At 31.5% G+C, this 22,098-nt stretch overlaps 3 protein-coding genes across 3 annotated transcripts; 1 reads left to right on the top strand and 2 right to left on the bottom strand.

The window, feature by feature from the left end:
* Positions 1-107: 107 nt before the first annotated feature.
* LOC126687576 (uncharacterized) lies at positions 108-692 on the bottom strand. The gene has a single exon (XM_050382135.2). It carries the CDS (start codon positions 690-692, stop codon positions 108-110), a length of 585 nt encoding a protein of 194 aa, XP_050238092.1.
* Positions 693-5,792: 5,100 nt separating this feature from the next.
* On the bottom strand, positions 5,793-8,995 carry LOC126687347 (cytochrome P450 CYP749A22-like). Its single transcript, XM_050381891.2, has 5 exons — positions 8,573-8,995; positions 7,742-7,965; positions 7,069-7,304; positions 6,620-6,986; positions 5,793-6,326 (listed from the first exon to the last, which is right to left on the bottom strand). The coding sequence occupies exons 1-5, from the start codon at positions 8,841-8,843 to the stop codon at positions 5,898-5,900; spliced, it is 1,527 nt and encodes a 508-aa protein (XP_050237848.1). The 5' UTR covers positions 8,844-8,995; the 3' UTR covers positions 5,793-5,897.
* A 5,851-nt stretch (positions 8,996-14,846) lies between these two features.
* LOC126687577 (cytochrome P450 CYP749A22-like) lies at positions 14,847-18,054 on the top strand. Its single transcript, XM_050382136.2, has 5 exons — positions 14,847-15,221; positions 15,923-16,146; positions 16,574-16,809; positions 16,893-17,259; positions 17,509-18,054. Exons 1-5 carry the CDS (start codon positions 14,951-14,953, stop codon positions 17,935-17,937), a joined length of 1,527 nt encoding a protein of 508 aa, XP_050238093.1. The 5' UTR covers positions 14,847-14,950; the 3' UTR covers positions 17,938-18,054.
* The last annotated feature ends 4,044 nt before the right edge of the window (positions 18,055-22,098 follow it).

Genomic DNA, 22,098 nt, shown 5'->3' on the forward strand with positions numbered 1-22,098 from the left:
TAATGAAAAGTAAAGTTCGGTTACCAAAATGTAACAAATGAAACGTCAGTTACCAAATTGTAATAAAGGCATAGTTCGGTAACCGCAAAATATTTTAACCCTAAAAGCTAAGAGGCCCTATTCTTTACATCAAACTCAATCTTAGAGAAGATCATATCAGCATCAATACCCCCCTGATTAAAGATGACGTTGTTTCTTGCTCCCCAAATGTGGTAAACTGTTGCATTGAACCAAAGCTTCCTGAGTTTAGCTTTAACTGACTTGCCTTTATATCTTCTGCAGAAGTAGCTAACCTCTCTTCTCCAGCAAAACTTCTGTCTAGCCTCATCATTACACCTCAAAACTTTGCCCCAGATATGAGCAGAGAAACAACAATCAAAGAACAGGTGCTCAATATCCTCAGCTTCCTGATTACATAAGGAACAAACATTGCTATTGATAACTCCCCACTTAATTAGCTTGTCTTTTGTGTTTAATCTACCCAAGAGAGCAAGCCAGGTAACAAAAGAGTGTCTAGGGATTTGGCCAGGAAACCAGACAATTGAATGCCAAGAAACCCTATCCTGATTAGAATTCATTTCCTTCCAGGCACTATTAACAGTGAAAACACCATTTTTTTGCAGTTTCCAAATAACTTTATCAGGAACAGTAGGATTAATTACTAGACAATCATTGATGAACATATTTTCCATCTTACTCCACAAATCTTTCTTGCTGATTTGGAAAGTCACCTCTTTACTTTCTTTAACTCACTTAATTCTCTAGTTTTCTCTATACTTTTCTATATCAAATTAAAATTTTATATATTAATCCTTTCAATTTTAAAATTTTATATATCAATTTAATCATCCATATTTTGTTTTTTTTTTTTGTAAAAACAATTCAAAAAAGATTTAAATTTTTGAAGAACAGACCAAGGAGCAGCACCTCCTATTCTCTGGCGAGGAGGAAGAACTCCTCCTTCCGAATATCAAAAAAAATGATTTTTTTTTAAATGGTTCAAAAAGATCCTTAAATTAATTAGAATTTGATTATAATTAATTAGTATCAAATGACGTTTGAATAGTATTTAATTATAATTAATTAGAATAAATAATAATATTTATAAAACTCGCCCCTTCAATTAAGATGCCATATCAGCATATAGGGGTTTTTGAGCCGGTTTGAACAAGTTCTCAGTTGAAAACAGATCATGTTCTTAACTGAGAACATCAATTCTCAGTTGATAAAAGGATATGTTCTCAATAGAGAATATGCTCTCAGTTGAAAGCAGGATCTCAACTGACAGATTCTGTTCTTAACCGAGAACATTTGTTCTCAGTTGATAACATAATTTGTTCTCAATAGAGAATATGCTCTCAGTTGAAAGCAGGATCTGTTCTCAACTGAAAATCTGTTCTCAGTTGAGGTTATGTTCTCAGCTGAAAATCTGTTCTCAGTTCAGAACAGATTCTCAACCGAGAACATTTGTTCTCAGTTGAGGTTATATGTTCTCAGCTGAGAACACCTGTTCTCAGATGAGGCTATGTTCTCAGCTGAGAACAGATCAATCGATTTGTTCTTAGTTACCGAACTTACCACTTCTTTGGCATCCAGCCTGCTATGCGTTAAAAAAATGCGAACACCGATATTCGATAAATTCAGATGGCTAAGAATTTTTTCTTTCAAATTTTCAAATTTCGGTAACTTTTTTACTTTATTGAATATTTAAAAATGTCGAGAACAGATCGATGATGGTGGTGTGTTGACGGTCGTTTTTCGAGAGTGGCCGGAGTTAATCGGATGGGTTCAATTTTTAAATTATAATATAATTAGATTTTAATTTGTTTAATCAGATGTTATTGAGTTTTGATAGGTTTAATTAAGTTTTGATATTATTAATTGGGTTTAGATGAGTTAAATTTAAGTAGTTGATTGGTTTAATTATATTTTTATTGATTTTAATAAAAAATTAATTAATTAGAGTTAATTACGAAGAAGTGGGTAAAATAATATTAAAATATTTATAAATAATAAATTAGTAAATATTTTAAATATTAAGTATCATTTTGAACCTTTTTGATAAGGCCACGTCATCAGTAACGGCAATATATACGGAGGGACTTTTTTGTTCGATAAAAACATTTGAGGGCTGAATTGCACCTCAAAAATCAAAAAAGGCTGTTTTATACTTTTGGGAAAATCTCAGGGCTTTTTTTGTACCTTATACTTAATTATAAAATAAAACTTTAGAGAACTTTTTTTATTTTTTTCATTTTCTTCTTCATTCCTTTTTTGATTTGATTATGAGGTGTCCTGAACGGGTTCCAACTATCAAACGGCACCTTTAAACCTTCCACATTCAGACTAATCCCCACTCGAGCCAGGTAGGTCCCTTGCAGGAGGCAAAGCTCTGACCCCAAGTTTTAAACGGCTGCATACATGAGTACGGTTCGAACCCGCGACCTCACTTATGATAGAAGAGCGCCTTACCAACTCATCTACACCTTGGGGTTATTTTTCTTCATTCCTTTTACCCACAACCACCGCAGCACCACTGGCCACAAGTTCGTCAACACCAACTAAACCATTACGTGTTGATAGTTCATGTCCTCATGGTATTTGTGGCATATACCATAGTGGAAAGGATTTATTAAGCTTCATAGATGATTGTTATTCTAAGGATAAATACTTGGCTAGCTATGGGTATGCAATGATGCCAATTAAGGGAAAATCAATGTGGCCAAGGAGGAATAAGAGCCCCTTTTGCCTCCAAAGGTCACCAGAAATGCTGGCAGACCAAAGAGGGCAAGAAGAAAAGATCCTGAAGAGCCAAAGCCTTCTGGAAAATTGGCTAGGACAGGTGCTGTGATGACTTGTGGTTACTGCCATAACAGAGGCCATAATGCTAGAGGATGTGTGAAAAAGAAGAATGGTATTCCAGTGCCTGCAAAGGAAAAGGGCAAGCAATTGCATCTGATTGATGAAGATACTGACATAGAGGAACAAGCACCAGCAACAGGAACAGCTGAACAAGCATCAACAAGACCAGCAAATGAACAACCACCAGCTCCAACTGCTCAGGTTTCTTTCTTGTTTTGCATTCCTGTTTTTTGGTTGGAGGGGGACATTGACCCAATTTAGACAAGTTTGAGGAGTTATTTGATTCTTTTTTAGCTAGTTAAGGGGGGAATTTGATCTAAACATATATTGTACAGGGGGGTGATTGATCCATATTTTATTTTGACTTTCATTTTTTTCCAGGAAAGGGGCAATGCTTCAGGGGTTCAAAGGGGCAGGGACAAACAAAAGATACGTCTCCCTAGTACCAAATCCAAGAAAAACATGTCAAACACAGTGGGAGCAGGACTTTGCCGAGATGACATTACAGGGGAGGTTTCATTCAATGTATGTTGGCTAAGTGCTTTCTTTTTTTCTTTTTAAAATATGTCTGATTATGTTAGCTAAGTGCTTTCTTGTTTCTTTCATTATAGTCTGGTCAATTAGGGGATAACTTATTCAATTCAGACAATCCAATACCTAAAGAGCTCCAAAGAAAGATACTCCATAAAACTAGCACCGTGCAATATGAGGGCAGACCTTATTATGGCAGATTCAGGGCACCTGGCCCTCAATGGATGGGGAGTGAGAGCATATCAACTACACAACTCGAATCTGAAGTTGAGAGAAGGATTGGGCAGATGCAGAGGAACAAAGGGGTTACAGTAGAATCAGCTCCTAACCCCCCATATAACAGCTTCTCTATCCCAACACCACCTGCCTTTCATAGTGTAGGTCCACCACATTTCACCCACACAGTATCTGGTCAGTCTCTGTCACAAACTGATTCAAACTCAGTCACTACACCAACTCCATTCAATGTGCAGCAATCCACTTCCATGGGATCACAACTTTCACAGTCTGCTTCACATGTACCTGGAGTGCAACAGATACCCAACTTAGGAGGTGTTGCCCATGGCCAGAGGCAAAAGCCAACAAACAGAGTTAATGCTCCTTTCAAGCAGCCAACTCCCAAGCCAAATTGGAGGATATGACTGACCACTTGGCTATGGAGTTCTTTTTGGTTTGTATTTTGTGAATTTTGTGTGCCTGTGTGCACAATGATGATGGTAGTCATCTAGATTAGGTATTTTGGCAATGTAGTGCATGTATAAGCAAACTACATTTTGGGTAGTTTATTAACAGGTTTCTTGTAATGAATGTTGCTCTTTTTGTTATGGGAACAGGCTTGTTATCTCTGTTTTTGGTTAAATGAAAGATTAGTTTGTTATGTCAAACAGCAGTGTTATTTTTTACATGTAATATCACTAACAACAACAACTGCATGCACACACAATACTAACATTTGCTTAACCTGCAAAATTTCATTCATAATTAATAATTCCATTACATCATTTAGATAAAATAAACTACAAGTCATTAGGCACTGCCAATGACAGCAACTATTACAAGACCTACAACCATTACAAGTACTCCAAATGCACCACCTACACACCAGAATCTCCTTTTATAAATATCCCCTTCTTCCCTAGCTAGTTTCACCAAATTCTCCAACTCTCCTTTATCTTGCAGGTTATTGAAACAACCATTCCCAAGAACCAAATCATCAACTTCATCCAACAATTCATTAATCAATTGCTTCGATCGAGCAGTATACGCATCATCAACCCATTCAAAGTATCCACAACCCAGCTCAGCATTTTTGCACCCATAAAATCTTCTTCCTGGGTTATCTTTTGTCCAAGATACCCAAATCGGAGCCTTCACAAAAACCCCGCAATCACAGTAATGAGGTCTTCCTTCGTAATGAAAATCAGGCCGGTTGGAGCGCTCACGTCGAAGGCAACGTCGTCTACTAGATCGACTTGAAGATCCTCGAGAAGTTGCCCCAGTTGACATGTTCAACAAGTAGTAACAGAGAAATTAGGGTTATGAAAAACTGAGGGATAAGGAATTTCAAAGAGAGAAGAGAAAATAAATAAATTTGGGATTTCAGAAATTAGGGATTTCAAAGAGAAAAGAAAATTAGGGTTAAGAAAGAAATTGGGTTTGTAAGAAACGGTTTCTATTTAAGGATCAACGGTTTCTATTAAAAAATTAATAAAATGGGTTGCGTGTATGTCAATCGCGAACTGAGACTGGCAGAGGGGGGTTTTTGAGACAAAAACGCAACTTTTGGGTTAGTTTGTACCAAAACCGGCCAAAATGACTCATTTGATATTTCGTGCCAAGTTGAGGGGGTGATTTGATCCTTTGTTCCTATAAAATTCATCCTCGCTGCCTCACAAATTCATCTCTGTACTTCATCTCTACACTTCATCGCCGCACCAATTCATCCCCGCCGGCGCACCAAGCTCTCCTCCTTGATCATCGGTAGCGATGATTTCTTGTTGCAGCTGTTGTTACTCGTCGTCTGTCTCCTGTTAAAGGAAGGAGGTGGTTGTTTAATTAGATTTTTAGGGTTAATTATAGTTTTAATTAATTAGGGGTGATTAGAATTTTAATTAGAGAACTTAGGATTAGTTAGGATCAATTAAGCGTCTCACCTTTTTCTTGGAAGGAGGTGAAAATCATACGGTTTGAAAAAAGTTCTTAAATGTTTGACGATTGAGCTAGTAACAACGTTTTAGATACTTTGTGCCAACATGAGAAGGCGAATCGATTCTTTGTTCTATAAAAAAAAGCACCTACGTAATGAGAAATACAAAACAAAAATTCTGCAAATACATATTTCAAGAATATATTAGGAATCGTTTCCATGCAACATTTTTATAATTACAATGAGAATGGAGAAATTGAATCGTGGACTTCGAGATTGAATCACATCGTCCTACGACAAGATTATGCCTGTAGGGAAATTACAACATGCCTTACAAATACTTAAGCCAAACATAATCTTACAATGCCTGAATATTGATTTGTAGACCTTTTTGCGGGCACAGCCCAATAAGGACAGTAGGAGAGTGGACATAATTTGGTGACAAAGTAAAGCTGTAACGCTGTAGGATCATGGAGAGAGCAATTTTTGTTTCTGCTAGGGCAAAGTTCATGCCTACACAATTTCTTGGTCCCAAACCAAATGGAACAAAAGCAGCAATGTTATTCTTTGTAGCTTTGGCTACACCTTCTGCAAATCTTTCTGGTTTAAAGAGGTGAGCATCATCTCCCCAAATCTCAGGATCTTGATGCATAGCTAAAGGTGGAACGAGTAAGTCCATTCTAGCAGGAGCTGATAGCTTGCCTAATTTGCTTCCCTTTTTAACTTCCCTTATCAGATTGGTAATCGGAGCATATAACCTTAGAGTTTCGTTGACAATCATGCTCATCTAGAAAAAAACGGATATAATTAGACGGCAAAACGAATTTATCTATTTGCAATTTTTACGTTTTTTTCCAAACATACTAATCTTTAAATGATGCTAATTTGATCCATCATCTTTAAAACAATTGTCAAATATATACGACTCATTTGAAGCTGTCATGAGGTTGTAACACCATAAGATATATTTTTTAAATGTAAACTAACAATTTGCGCCATATCAGCTCAAAATGAGTACCTCATAGATTGAACAGCTCGAGGCCAACTACCAAAAAAATCAAAGAAAAGTATGGTACTTACAATCTTTAATCTTGTGAGTTCATCTGAAGTAGGTTTTTGTTGGCCTAATACTTCAATGACTTCCTGCCTTGCTTTTTGCTGCCAATCAGAATGAATTGCAAGAAGAAACATACACCAAGTGAGTAAACTAGAGGTAGTCTCATGTCCCGCAATATAAAATGTTTTGCACTCATCAATTATGTCTTGTATTGTTATTTTCTTGGTTTTATCAGTTTCCTTATAAGCTTTTATGAGTACTCCAAAATAATCACTTCCACAGCTTTCAACTTCGCTTTCTTCTCTCTTTTTTATCATCTGTAATACCGAATCGCGGATCCCTTGCTCCAGTTTTTCTGATTCAATGTCATCTCTTGGTTTCCAAAATTTTCTGCAAGAATTACAAACTTATTACTATGAGTTTCATATTCTAGCACAAATATGATCCATTAATTTTGAAGTGTAAAACTTACTCTATTGCGCGAATTCTAACTCGATAACTATTTCTGTGAAGGATAAGAGTGAGCTTCCCTAACATGTCAAAAATCTGCTGCCCTTCCAAATAGCTGCTTCCAAAGGCAGTCCTAGAAATAATTTCAGATGTTAATAGCTTGAATTCTTTGTACACATCAATGTCATTGCCTGTTGCGTTCTGTCTCCATCTCTCCAGCATTATCTCCACATTTAAGATCATTGCTGGAATCATGCCCTGTTTGTTCAATTATTTAGAACATCTTCATTAAATTAATCATCTACATATGTTTTTTTTCTTTCTCTATAAGTTTAAAAGCCTTAATGGCACTACAATCTTGTCATATAATATAATTTGGTGTCAAAAACATTATTCCCTATCAAAATGGTATCTAAAATTTAATTTTTGTTTAGGTTATTGTATATTTTGTCACTTTTCTTCATTGTAATGACCGCGGGTGAAATATATTCTGAAAACATGCTACCATGTTAGTCGACATGTTGATAACCATATGATGAGACGCAATATTTTACTTACCAATATGTTTTTAGAATATAATATCATACGGTTGCAACAATTATGTTAATTAGTTTTTAACTCTGTTATTTCGATTCGGATAAGTACTAGCTGATACTCATGCAGGAACTATTACAAGAAGAAGAAGAAGATGTTACTTTTAAGTTGTCTCCATGAAATGCATGATTGGCCAGTTTACGCTGCCGATGCCATTTATCTCCTTTAGTAGTTACAAGTCCATCCCCAAAGAGTTGTTTCATATAAGATTCAAACTTTGGTTTTGGGTACATTTCATGTTTATTGCAGAGTGCCTCTTTAACCAAATCCGGTTCAGTAACTATCAGCTGTGGACGAGAACCTATCCAACTCACATAGTTCTTCCCTGAAATACAATTGTATAAGCAACAACCAACATAGATTAGAAGAAACAAAGTCCCAGCCACAAGATGTATCAACTTTTTATTCTCTAATTCATTTTTAATTTATGTGATTGTAACAGAATTAAAATCTCTTGCCTCAAATAAATTACTTCAATTTTTTCAGTTTTCCCTCAAATTTAAAGTGGTTAATAAAAATTACAGCTACTGAACTATACACTTTTAATATAATAGTAGTTATCAATGTTTCATTTGTAACATTTAGGTAACTCAACTAATATTTTTCAAAAACAAAAAGTTATCCGCTCACTTCAGATCAAATTCTATTCATACAAGTTTTGTTGTTTATTTATCAAGTGTTTGTCATTTTAATACGGATGACATAAAAAGCTGAACATGAAAGAACAAAGTTATCAGCCACATAAGCAAAAATTTAAACAAATTGAGCAGGTAACTTTCCATTTCTAAAAAAAATAATCTGGTTCCAAAATGTTAAATATAAAACGTTGATAATTTTTTTTTTTAACAGCGTAATGTTCGGGAACCACAAAAAATTTAACACAGTTTATAGTGATTATAATTCGAAAAGAGCGAAAGAAAAGAATGAATTACCATATAGCCTGGTCCAGAAATGAATGTGAGGCTGCACTCTAGGTAGCATTTGATGGGACGATAATTCTGCTGAACTGCGCAAGGCTTCGTTTCTCATATTCATTAACTCTTGTGAATTTCCATAAAAGAATCTGTAAGCAGGGCCTCTAATTCCCTGTGACCTAAGTGAACTCTGTATTCGGATTGGATTCAACCATACATCATATAAGAATTTGACGACAAATATCAATACGAAGCACGCAAATACACAACTTGAAGTCAAAACTATCATATTTTCTTTTTATCTATACACTAAATCCTCTCAGTAATAGTGATATATAATAGGGGTGAGCAAGAACCGAACCAAACCGAAAAAGATGGCAGAAACAAGGTCATGGACAAAGGTATTGCTCTCATCGACAAGGCAGTGACGGTGTTTGGGATTATGCGACGGTTCCTTATCATGAAATTGACGTTGTTGTCGTAACATGTTCAGTTTACAGACTTTTGTTTTTAAATTTGCAGTAAAAGACGAACATGACAAAGTGGAAGAGTCGTTTTTGATTGGAATTATGCACAGCTAAAAGTTATAGTTTTGTCCTTACGGAGTTTGGGTTTTAAGTATTAAGACGAGAAGATTGGTCTGCGAGATTTCTTGCATTGTCCGAATTGATGATATTATCGTATGTGTAATGTGATGGCTAAATATATTTTTTTTAATAAAAATTACTCCCTTCATTTTTATTTTTTTTATCACAGATGATAATCGATTATTTAGAATCTCAATTTTTTATTGGGCTTTTTACACAAACAACCTACTTTGCCCACTTTATAACTTTTATACGGGTGCAAGTTTGGATTTTCTAAACTAACATGTGCGGACTGAATTATAACTTTTATACGGACTCTATATATTAAACTCTAACAGCATACAAATCATAATTTCATTAATTTTCTCTCTGCTCATCATTCAATTCTCTCTTCCTCTCAGTTATTCCTCTCTTTTATTACCGTTCGCCGTCTTCCGCTGAGCCGTCCTCTGTTCCTCCGCTCCTCCGTCATCGTTCTCATCATCATCTCCGTTGTCATCTTCGTCAACGCCATCATCTCCTCGGCTCATCGTCGTCATCTATTTGATTTCAGATCTATAATTTATTAATTGTTCTTCTTCTTCTTCTTTTTTATTTTCAGATCTACAATTTTTTTACTGTTTTTTCACTATTAAACATGTATAGAGATTATATTTTAAGAATATAATGCTAATTTCATGTTATGTAATATAAATTTATGGTTATATGGAATAAATTTTTGTTATTTCTGCATTTTTTTGTGTTTGGTTGTATTTCTGTGTTTTTTATTCTGCAGTTCGATTTATTGATGATGGTTGATTGCTGAAATATTATAATATTACAGTGTTGTTGATTTTATGTTGATTTTGTGTTGATAATCAGTTGGTATTTCCTTAATTTTAACATTCAAAAAATTTATTCTAAAAAAAATAATTAGCAAATTAGATAATTTTGTGTGTGAACTAACTAAAAAAAACAAAATTTAAATGAGATTAGATAAGGATATGTTAGCATTATCATGTTGACATGTTGTTGATTTTTTGTTGATATTTTATCGATTGTCACAATTTTTCAAAAAATTATGTTTTATTTTATTTCATATGTTGATTCGTTGTTGATTTATTGTTGACATTATGTTCATATGTATTTCAACTTTTTTTTATTTTCAATTTTATGTTGACATGTTGTTGATATACTGTTGATAACATGTTGACTTTTCAATCATTGAAAGAAAAATAAACTTAGTCTTAAATTGATGTATTAATGAGCTATTGATATGTTTTTGATAATATGTTGATTGTTTTTGACTTAAATCAATCAATGTTCTCATTTTACAAACATCTTGACTAAATTAGCATTAATTGTTGATTCGTTGTTGATTTAATGTTGACATTATGTTGATAAGTATTTCAATTTTTTTTGATTTTCAATTTTATGTTGACATGTTGTTGATATACTGTTGATAACATGTTGATTTTCACTCATTAAAAATAATAAAGTTAGTCTCAAATTGCTGTATTGATGAGCTATTGACATGTTTTTGATAATATATTGATTGTTTTTGACTTAAATCAATCGATGTTCTTATTTTACAAACATCTTGACTAAATTAGCATTAATTGTTGATATCATGTTGACATTATGTTGATAACTTGTTAATATGATAGTAGTAATTCTACTAAAGAACAAAAAAGGTACAAAATGTTTAAAATAAATGAATCAGATAAAGATATTAGCAGAGTAAGTAATCAAAATAATATGAAAAAACAACAATAATTCAAATGAAAAAATAAAATTATTCTTACATATAAAAATAAAAATATATTAAATATACACCAACACAACAGTTCACAAATTAAAAAAATCTATTTTAAAATATATTTTTTCCTCAATTCTCTTTGCAGCTGCACAGTTTCTTCAAAATCACTTGTATAATTGTTTTGCGTTCCACCTCTCATACCTAACTAAATTTCGACAAAGACGGTTATGATACAGTTTCATTTCATCAAACGAAAGTTTATTTCACAAACAATATTATCTTATTTGTCAATGTTAAAATAAAAAGAATCAGTAGATATCAACATAATATCAACATAAAATCAACAACACTGTAACATTACAATAATTCAGCAATCAATCATCATCAACAAATCGTTCTGCAGAATAAAAAAAACGCAGAAATACAACAAAACACAAAAAAAATGCAGAAATAACAGAATTTTATTATATAAAATCACAAAATTATTCTATAGAACATGAAATAAGTATTAGATTCTTTAAAGACTCTCTTTATACATGTTTAATGGTTAATCAACAGTAAAGGATAAACAAATTACAGATCTGAAAATAAAAAAAAAGAACAAAAAATTTCAGATCTAAAACTAAAAAGATAAAAGAAAGATGGCGCGGCGAGACAAAGGCGGAACGATGGAGGCGAAACGGCGAAGGCGGAACGATGGAGGCGAAACGGCGAAGGCGGAACGACGAAGGTGGAACGACGAAGGCAGAACGGCGGAACGGAGGAGGCGGAACGACGGAAGCGAAGGAGCAAAAATTGTGAAAATTTTCTTTTACAGCTCAAAAGAAATCGTGGAGAAGAAGAATGATTGAGAGAAATAAGAAAAATCGTATAAAAGAAAAGAATTTGAAGTACAAATTATCAAAGTAAGAAAATGAGGTAGGTAAAGTAAAGAATTGGGTTGGGCCGTATAAAAGAAAATAGTGGCTGAATTTAAAAAGCCCTTTTTTATTTGTTAGTTACGGAGGCGTGGTTCAAACCTATGGCCTTTTAATGCACTACAGATGCCTTAACCATCCAAATTAGGCCCATAATAATAGTTCTTTGAGAAAATTAAAAAAAAACACTTTATTTTTTAAAATAATAGTAGATTATACCTCAATAAAAAAAAAAGCTAATTCTCTCATCTTTCTAGCACTTTTATATTTTACTCGAATTTTTTTTTTATTATAATAATACTTATTTCTTATTATTGTTTACTTTAAGTATTTTATTTTTACTCTAACACGTGAATCTCTCTTTTTTCTCAGATCTTTTTTTCTCTTTTTCTTTCCCTCTTTCTCTTTCTTCTTCTTCATCTCCATTTTCTTCTTCATCATCGTTTATTTTTTTTTTCTTCATCACGCCGTCGCCGTTCCTTCAACGATCTGCCATTACTCTGCCTTCTTTGTGCCGTCGATTCGCCGTTCTTCCACATTTTAGCGATTTTTTTAAATTATGATAGCGAGATGATAATATCATTGCTGCTTTTATAATTATATTATGAAAAAAAATTATAGAGAGTTTTTTGTTTGCATATTATTAAATCAGAAATTAAAATAATCAATTTTTAATTAATTGCAAGCTGAAATTAACATAAATTATTAAGAATATCTATTTTTTGATGCATAAATTTTTTATTGCCAGTTTTTAGATCTAATTCTGAAAAGGAAAAAAAATCAAATTGCAAGAAAAAATAATAATTCAGAACTGATTGTAAATATTAAAAATTAAATTCCAAGATCAAAGATGACATTAAAAGGAAAAATGAGAGACAGAAAAAAAAGTGCAGAGAAAGAGAAAAATAAAGAAAAGAAAAGTGAAAGTAGAGAAAAAAAGAAAAAAAAAGTTGTTAGGTCACATGTTTTATATTTTAGAGTAGAATCATTAATATTTTGGCATTTGGTAAAAATAAAAAATCTTAAAAAATGTGATGTAATTTCTTTAAATTTTTCATGTTGAGGTATAAAATCCAATTATTATTTAATTTTAGATAAATATATAAATCTCTCTATTTCTTTTTAAGTTGTTCATTTAGCCAAAATTGTACACATTAAAAAAAAATTATCTTAAATTATAGGAGTTAATACTAAGCCTAATTACTTAAAAACCCTCTACCTTAATTTTTTTTTTTTTGCATTTACAATCCGACCTAGGAAATTTTTCATTTGTACTCTATTTCGGGTTTTCATGTTTCACCTCTACCCCAACTGAGTGTACAATTGACAATTTAAATAATTTAAGAATAAAAACTTTGATAACAACTAAATGAAAGGGTTATATCATATTTTTCTTATTTGCAAAATACAAACAGTTCTTTAACTTTAAAAATGTTAAAATAAATCCTAATAACAGTTATTTTTAAAACATTTATTAAAAAGTTAAATTATTAAAAATATTTCAACTTACTATTGTACTTCTCCGATTTAAGAACCCGCTACTAAATTTTAAAAATAATAAACAAAATTTTTTTATTGTTGTGCTCCTCATGGAAGAAGGAGCTCTCCTTCTTCCATGAAAGGAAGGAGCAAGAGCAGCTCCTTCCTTTCCATGGAAGGAAGAACACGCCGTGGCAAATCGACAAATGTCATTATTGTTATGCCGACCACCGGGCTGTGAGATTTTCCATGCGATATTTTAACTAAAAATGTCATTCGTATACTATTTTTAAAGAATTTCGAATGATCACGTTCCTTTTTTCCATGAAAGGAGGAGAAGCTCGGGCTCCTCCATTGGGAAGAAAATCGGAAAAAATAAAAAAATATAAAAATCCAACTGACACTAGATATTAATATGATAGCATTAAGGAAAAAGATAAATAATGATGTTGAAAACTATAATGTTACAGTGTTGATATTGTGTTAATTTTCAATTGATATTTTGATGATTTTAACATTAGTGGAGAAGACAATAATGATATTGGATTCTTGTAATGTTACAGTGTTGATCTTATATGTTGATATTGTACTAATTTTATGTTAATATTCGGTTGATTTTAGCATTAACGAAGATGGCAATATTGTCCGTTAAATAATATAAAAAAATTACATTGAAACGACGTTGAAAAAATAACATTTAGTGTTAAAATAGAAATAAATTTTTTAATTAGTTAGTTTATTATATGTTGATTTTAGTTGATTTTGTGTTGATTTTATATTGATATCTGAAAAATAAAATTAAAATTAAATATATGATAAATAAAAAATGTCGATTAATTATGAGCAAAAAGTAAAGGTAAAAAATATAAAAACGCAAAAATTAGTATAAAAAAATTTAAAACTAATATTACCTGATTTATTAAATGTTGTTGATATTGTACTGATATTATGTTGATATCAAAACTGACAAAAAACGTCAACAGTCAAAACAAATCAAAATCCAAAAAAGTCAAAAAAGGTCAAAAGATAAAAAAACTTTAAATTTAAATATACGATAAATTATCAAGTGCAAAAATACAATGGTGAAAAAAAAATTGAAAATAATGAAAGAAAATGTTGAAAAAATAGAACTAGAATAGAAATTAAAGTTTTATAAAAAAATTGTATAAAAAGGAAAAAAAAATAGTTGGTATAAAAACTATTTTAGGCTTTTTATCGATTTTTTTTATGAAGAATGTTTCAAATGCAGTGCAAAGATGGAAAAAGGGGTGTAGTTGAGCTAATTTATCATAATAGTGGAGTTTTTTTATTCCTTTTCATGAGTTTAGGCATATTTGATGTTTTGTGCCAAGTTGAGGGGTTTTTCTGATCCTTTATTAAAAACAGAATATTAGTGACTTTTTCTAATTTAGGTAAAACATCTTATTATTTTCTTATTTTAAGTAAATATCTAAACTTTCCAAAATTGTTTAGTGGCTAGTAATTTGGTCCCTAATTGTATCTATATGTTGTTATAGTGCATAAATGAACAAAAGGTTTATACATTTCAATTTCATGATAAGCAAATGTCACATAAACCCAAAATAGAAAACAACACTAATCTTTCTAACTCGGAGATTCCATTGGCTTTGCATATAAATGCTTTCTTCTAACCGTATAAATAAAAACAGAAATTATGATTGTTTTGATTTGGAGTTGGGTATTTTCATGCTTGGCATTCACTTTTCTCGTCAAATTTTTATATGATGTATGGTTGAATCCAATCAGAATACAGAGTGCACTAAGGTCACAGGGAATTAGAGGCCCTTCGTACAGATTCATTTATGGAAACTCAAGGGATTTAGTGAAACTGAGAGACGAAGCCTTGCGCAGTTCTACTGAACTATCGTCACATCAAATACTACGTAGAGTTCAGCCTGACATTTATTTATGGACCAAGCTGCATGGTAATTTTTTTTTCTTTTTGCGCTATTTGAATTCAAATTGTAATTCCAGAACGAATTATAAAACTAAATTTTTTGGTTGTAAGGTCAAGAACACGTACGAATAGACGACAATTCGACCTCTTATTTTGAGTTAAAATAAAGTTATAATTATTATGCACTAAAGTTTTATTCGTAATAGCTTAATAATCCAACTAATATTTTTTTTTGAAATAGAAGGGTATCTATCTGCTCATTTCAAATCAAATTTTGTACATATAGTTTGCCGTTTGATTATTACGTGTTTGTCATTTTACCAATGAGTTATAGTTCAAACGGTTAAGCGTTGGACAACAAACTGTTAATTTGTGGGTGCAAATCCTCCTATAAGCGCTCCTTCTCCCCAATAAATAAAAATAAAATGTTTGCATTTTTCTTATAATGTGTAAGACGACATGAAAAGCTTCCAAACGAGGAAAAGGATAGGCAACTACGTAAGGCAAAATTCGATTAAAATGAGTGGGTAACAATCCAATTCTGAAAAACATTAGTTGGGTTATCCAAATATTAAATGTCATCAATTATTATAAATATTTTTTCTGGCGGCATTAATAATGCTAAAAGTCTTCTAAACTAATCAAATATCTCAATCAATTCAAAAAATCAAGCAATATATGATCATCACTAATCTAAGTAATTGGTTGCATATTTCAATTTTGTTTCAGGGAAAAACTATGTGAGTTGGATCGGTACTCGCCCTCAGTTGTTCGTCACTGAACCTAATCTGATCAAAGAGGCACTCTGCAATAAAGATGAAGCATATCAAAAGCCAGAGTTTGAATCTTATGTTAAACATATGTTTGGGGATGGACTTGGAACTACACAAGGAGAAAAATGGCATCGACAGCGTAAACTTGCCAATCACGCATTTCATGGCGATAGCTTAAAAGTAACATCTTTTCTCCTTCTACATAAGATTTGCTAATATTTAACCGAACCGAAACTAATTAATATAATTGCTGCAATCGTTGACATAATTACATATTCGAAAAATAAAAGTATATTGTTATATAAGATATTACGTCTTACCATATGGTGATTTGTTATAAAAAAAATATATATCATATGGTGATTAACATGCTCTGACCGACGTGGTAGCTTATTTTAAGAATAACTTTCATCGGCATGTCATATCATATAGAAAAGTGACAATCACCTGAATAAAAATAAAATTTTAGCCGTCGTTTTGATATAAGTTAATTTTTTGAATACCAAATTGAATTATATGACAAAAATGTAGTACTATTAAGGCTTTTTTAACCTATAAAAAAAACTAATTTAGATGATGAAGATGTTCTAATTAAATGAACAAACAGGGTATGATTCCAGCAATGATCTTAAATGTGGAGATAATGCTGAAGAGATGGAGACAGAATGAAGCAGACAAAGAGATAGAGGTGTACCAAGAATTCAAGTTATTAACATCCGAAATTATTTCTAGGACTGCCTTTGGAAGCAGCTATATAGAGGGGCAGCAGATTTTTGACATGCTAGGGAGACTCACTCTTATCCTCAACAGAAACAATTATCGAGTTGGAATTCGCGTATTAGAGTAAGTTCTCCACCGCAAAATTAATGGATCGTATTTGTGCTAAGAAAAGAAACTTCTAATAATAATGTTTCAATTTTTGATAGAAAATTTTGGAAAACGAGAGACGAGATTGAATCAGAAAAACTGGAGCAAGGGATTCGAGACTCGGTTTTAGCGATGATAAAGAAGAGAGAAGAGAGTGAAGTTAAAAGCAGTGGAAGTGATTATTTTGGAGTACTCATGAAAGCTTACAAGGAAACTGATAAAACAAAAAAAATAACAATACAAGACATAATTGATGAATGCAAAACATTTTACATTGCTGGACATGAGACTACCTCTAGTTTACTCACTTGGTGTATGTTTCTTCTAGCCATTCACTCCGATTGGCAACAAAAAGCAAGGCAGGAGGTTATTGGCTTATTAGGCCAACAAAATCCTACTTCAGATGATCTCACAAGATTAAAGATTGTAAGTACTTCTGTTTTAATTTTTGTGATTTGCATTAGAGTTGTTCAATGGTATGGAACTAGTCCGATTGGTCCGGACCAGAACATTTGATCTTTTTTCTTTGAATCTGGCTCGAGCTCGAATTCATGTAGGTTCGCTACTTTACATTTGGGATTCGAGTTTTAAATTTTAGTTAAAATCTTATTACGTTAGGAGTTATATATAATGTTAGATGTTAAATTCACTCTATATTTATTTTCTTTCCATTAGATGACTATGATTGTCAACGAAACTTTAAGGTTATACCCTCCTATTACTAATCTAATAAGGGAAGTTAAAAAGGGAAGCAGATTGGGGAAGCTACTAGCACCAGCTACATTGGACTTATTTATTCCGCCTTTAGTTATGCATCAAGATCCTCAAATTTGGGGAGAAGATGCTCACCTCTTCAAACCCGAAAGATTCGCCGAAGGTATAGCTAAAGCTACGAAGAATAATATTACTGCTTTTGTTCCCTTTGGTTTAGGACCAAGAAATTGTGTGGGCATGAACTTTGCCCTAGCAGAAACAAAGATTGCTCTCTGCATGATCCTGCAGCGTTACAGTTTTAGTTTGTCATCAAATTATGTTCACTCACCTACTCTAGCTATTGGATTGTACCCACAAAAAGGCCTTCAGATCAATCTTCAGACATTGTAAGACATATTATGAAGCGGATCAAATAAAGTATTTTGGAAAAAATAAAATTGCTAAGATACGAAGAAGAGTTTGAGTTTAGGAGCTTCTTTCTTTCTTGTAATACGATGAAAAAATTGTTGTTATTTGGTACACCTATGAATTTCTTGATCAATGAAACTTAATATCTAATCAATTAAACTAAAAATTGTTGTAACATTGATACCACTATTGAAGTTTTGATATCAATTTTCGTGAACGGTTCGTGACCGGATTGGTACACCCAGCGGAATCAAAATTATTCCGTACGTGTTTAATTATGAATTTGATTATCAAATAATAATATAGCAAAATTAATAAATAACATAAGAGATTTACGTGGTTTGGCATATCCATAGGTAAAAGAATCGAGTCATCCACTAATCATTAATAGAAGCACAAAATTAATGGAGAATAACCAAATATTTCTAGTAAATATGTCCTTAGAAGATAAATATATTAGAAAAAATAATTAGCTTAACTTATATCTTTGAAAAATAGATATTCTAATCTATTTTGACAACCACACTAAATCATTTTACTATTTATATTTTTTTTCTTTTTTGAAAGGCAAAATCTTTGTTCATTGATAACGTAGTGGTAACACATATTAGGGGCGAAACAGTTTCGCTGAAATAAAATAATATCACTAAGTGAAACGATAAACTAGGTAAACTAGTTATGATGTAGATAACTCTGGGATCTCGACATATGACTAACTTGGAGTTCATAAACTCATCAGTAATTTGGAACCTGTGAAACGCATCTGCTGTCAGCTCATTCGAGATATCAAATACTTGATACCATACCAGAGAGTTGGCCGAGTTTCCTTTACTCAGCCAGCAGACGTACGCCACAATCTTGAGGGCACCACAAGAGATTCTCTGACACATAAGAATATTATCCGTGTAGCATGTATCTGACACATCACTCGAGGTGTAATCGAATCGGACACCTAAAACAAACAAAAAAAGTGGTGACCAAAGAGAGAAGAGAAGAAGGTTAGCATAAGTCGACTATATAAATCACATGTCTTTTAATTTCTATTGTTGTTTCGTTATTTTTTCGTGGATCGATATAGAGTTTCAATTTGTTTTTTATGTTTTTTGTAATTTTAATATGCGATGTATTTGGACGATTTAGATCTCGCTTTTCTAAATATATACCCTGCATTGGATTAAAAAATGTATTAATAATTTATAATAAATAAATGACATATTTAATAATTTAAAAAATTAGCTGAAGTTGAGATCTTTAAAATTATAGAAATTATAGAATTAATACACATAATTAATTTGTAAAAATAGATAGAAATGAGTGCAGTATAAGATGACATTAAATAAAACATGTGTGAAGTTGGCAAACTCTATTGCGAATATTGTAAACCAAAGTTTTTGAAAAAAATGTACACTTACAAAAAAGATATGATAGTATATCTGTAAATAGTTTGACAGAAAACGAAGAGATATAAATTTCTCAAAATTAATTAGTTGTCTTTCAAATAAAGAATATAAAAAGGATTGAGTTGGCATCTTTACATTAAAACATATCATTAAAATAGAGGTAGTCGCGGTTCATAACCCAGCGGTTCCGGTTCGAAACTGCCGGTTTACGATTTAAAAAAAAAGTGTAACCGGTCTGGAACCGCCTAAAAGACGGTTCCATGACGGTTCGAAACCGGACGGTTCTAGTTCCGGTTCCGGATTAGGACGGCTTAAAAAAATTAAAATTAAAATTTAATTACTAAAAATATATAAAATAACAATAAAATAACTCACGGAAATAGCATTACAAGAAAATAAAGATTTTGTTAAAATAAATTAAAAAATTAACCAAAAATTAAACTAAAACGCATATAACATATATTTTATTGTAAAATTAAATATATTATATAATAAAGATATAATATATATTTTAAATATGTAATATATATTTTAAATATATAATATATATTTTTATCAATGGGTTCGACCCTTGAACTGCCGGTTTCGATTTGAAACCGCCGGTTCACGGTTCAACAAATTTAGAACCGGCCCGAAACCTCCCTGTACGGTTTTGGGCCGATTTTAATCCGATTTCGAATTTGATCGGTTCTGGGCCGGATTTGATCGGGCCGGTTCTGGGCCGGTTCACAGGGTGACCCGGCCCATGGCCACCTCGACATTAACATTAGTAGCTTCTAACTTGAGGCTTAGCTTTATAATATTTTATAATTAATAAGAATTTAACATGTATTTAGCAAAAGGTATAAAAAGATCATTTAAATTATTCAAAAGAACGCATAGGGCCTTTAAGTTTTTTCTAGGTCTTTTAAACCCTCAATGTTTTCAAATTGTGCAAATATGTCTCTAATATTTCTGGAAAAAGTATTTAAGCCCTTTTAGTTTACTTTTTGGACACTTAACCCTTCAAATTTTTGTTAAATAATTTAAACATTAAGACTATCTTTTGAATCTTTGTTTTATATTGTTAAGAGAGACATGTCAGCAATCAACTAGTGTTTCTTATTGTGTTGGACAAAAGAGTTTATTTGTTATATTTTGAAACAAAAAGGACTTAATTGTGTCCAAAATTAATTTAAGAGCTTATGTGAACTTTTGAGGAAATTATGAGGGTTTTTTTATAACTTTTGCCAATTTTAAACTATACTTAAAAGTTAAGAGAAAATTAGGAAAAACACTCCATTTTTGAAAATAATTGTAAAGATTACCTCACCAAAAAAAAGATATGAAAAATACTTCCCGTTTTTCTTTTATTTCTGTTTTTACTCTGACGTGGCTTTTTTTAATATAACTACCTAATTTATTTAAGTTTTTACTCCCTCTCTTTTATAATTTATTTTTATACTCTCAGAGCAGTTACTGCTCCTCTTCTTCTTCTTCTTCTTCTTCTTCTTCTTCTTCTTCTTCTTCTTCTTTTCTTTTTCTTCTTCTTTTTTTTTTCTCTTTTTCTTCTCTATCTTTATTTTTCGTCGCTCGTCAATCCTTCACCGATCTGCAGTCGCTTCGCCGCAAATCCGCCGCTCTTCTATATTAAATTTTTTTTAACTCGTGGTGATTATTACGAGTTATTTTAACGCTCAGATCTGAAAAAATTGTTCTTCAAATTTTTCTGTTTTAGATCTAAAAAATCTGCATAAATAACAATTTTATGATGAAAAAAATAATTTTCTGCAGAAATAACGATTTTTTTACAAAAAACAGCGTCTGATTATCATATCGTTATCACTATGACGTTATCATATCATTATCATAACACTGCAGCGAAAACGATTTTTTATTAAGAAAAGTGCTTGATTATCATTTTGGTATCACTAACGTTAGCATATCTATACCATTAACGTTATCATATCAATATCATAATAGGATAAAATTATGATAATAATATGATAAGATTATGATAATAGTATGATAAAGTTATGATATAGTTATGATAAAGTACGTCATGATAATGTTATGATAATATTTTTTGATACTGTTATGATAAAGTATATTGTGATAATGTTATGATAAGTTTATGATAAAAAATTATGATATAGTTATGATAAAAGTATGTCATGATAATATTATGATAATAGTATGATATAGTTATGATAAAAGATAAATAATGTTATGATAATAGTATGATAAATTTGATGATAATAATATGATACCGTTTGATAATAATATGATAAGGTATAATAAAATGTTATGATAAAATACGTTATGATAATGTTATGATAATGTTATGATAATATATTATTATGATAAAGTAGGTCATGATAATGTTATGATAATATACTGTTATGATAAAGTACGCCATGATAATATTATGATAATATAGTGTTATGACAAAGTATGTCATGATAATGTTATGATAGCAATATGATAATCAAACATTATTTTTCATAGAATTTTTTTTATTTTCTGCAGTATTATGATAACAACATGATAATGTAGTGATAATGATATGATAATCAGACACTGTTTTTCCACAGAAAAATCTTTTTTTTTTGCAGAAAATTATTTTTTTCAGATGAAAATCGTTTTTTTCTACAGATTTTTAGATCTGAAAACTGAAAAATTGCAAGATCGATATTTGTTAGGTCTGTAAGTTAAAATAAACCATAAAAATTACAGAATCGATAATTTAAATCTCAAATAATAG

The sequence above is a fragment of the Mercurialis annua genome, linkage group LG6 (assembly GCF_937616625.2).
Source record: "Mercurialis annua linkage group LG6, ddMerAnnu1.2, whole genome shotgun sequence".
Lineage (NCBI taxonomy): Eukaryota > Viridiplantae > Streptophyta > Magnoliopsida > Malpighiales > Euphorbiaceae > Mercurialis > Mercurialis annua.

Coding starts and splice junctions, on each gene's coding strand:
- LOC126687577 (XM_050382136.2), top strand. CDS start 14,951: ATGATTGTTTTGATTTGGAGTTGGGTATTTTCATGCTTGGCATTCACT. Junction 15,222..15,922: donor TTTATGGACCAAGCTGCATG/GTAATTTTTTTT, acceptor ATTTTGTTTCAG/GGAAAAACTATGTGAGTTGG. Junction 16,147..16,573: donor TTCATGGCGATAGCTTAAAA/GTAACATCTTTT, acceptor ATGAACAAACAG/GGTATGATTCCAGCAATGAT.
- LOC126687347 (XM_050381891.2), bottom strand. CDS start 8,843: ATGATAGTTTTGACTTCAAGTTGTGTATTTGCGTGCTTCGTATTGATA. Junction 7,966..8,572: donor TTTCTGGACCAGGCTATATG/GTAATTCATTCT, acceptor ATTGTATTTCAG/GGAAGAACTATGTGAGTTGG. Junction 7,305..7,741: donor TTCATGGAGACAACTTAAAA/GTAACATCTTCT, acceptor TTGAACAAACAG/GGCATGATTCCAGCAATGAT.
- LOC126687576 (XM_050382135.2), bottom strand. CDS start 692: ATGGAAAATATGTTCATCAATGATTGTCTAGTAATTAATCCTACTGTT.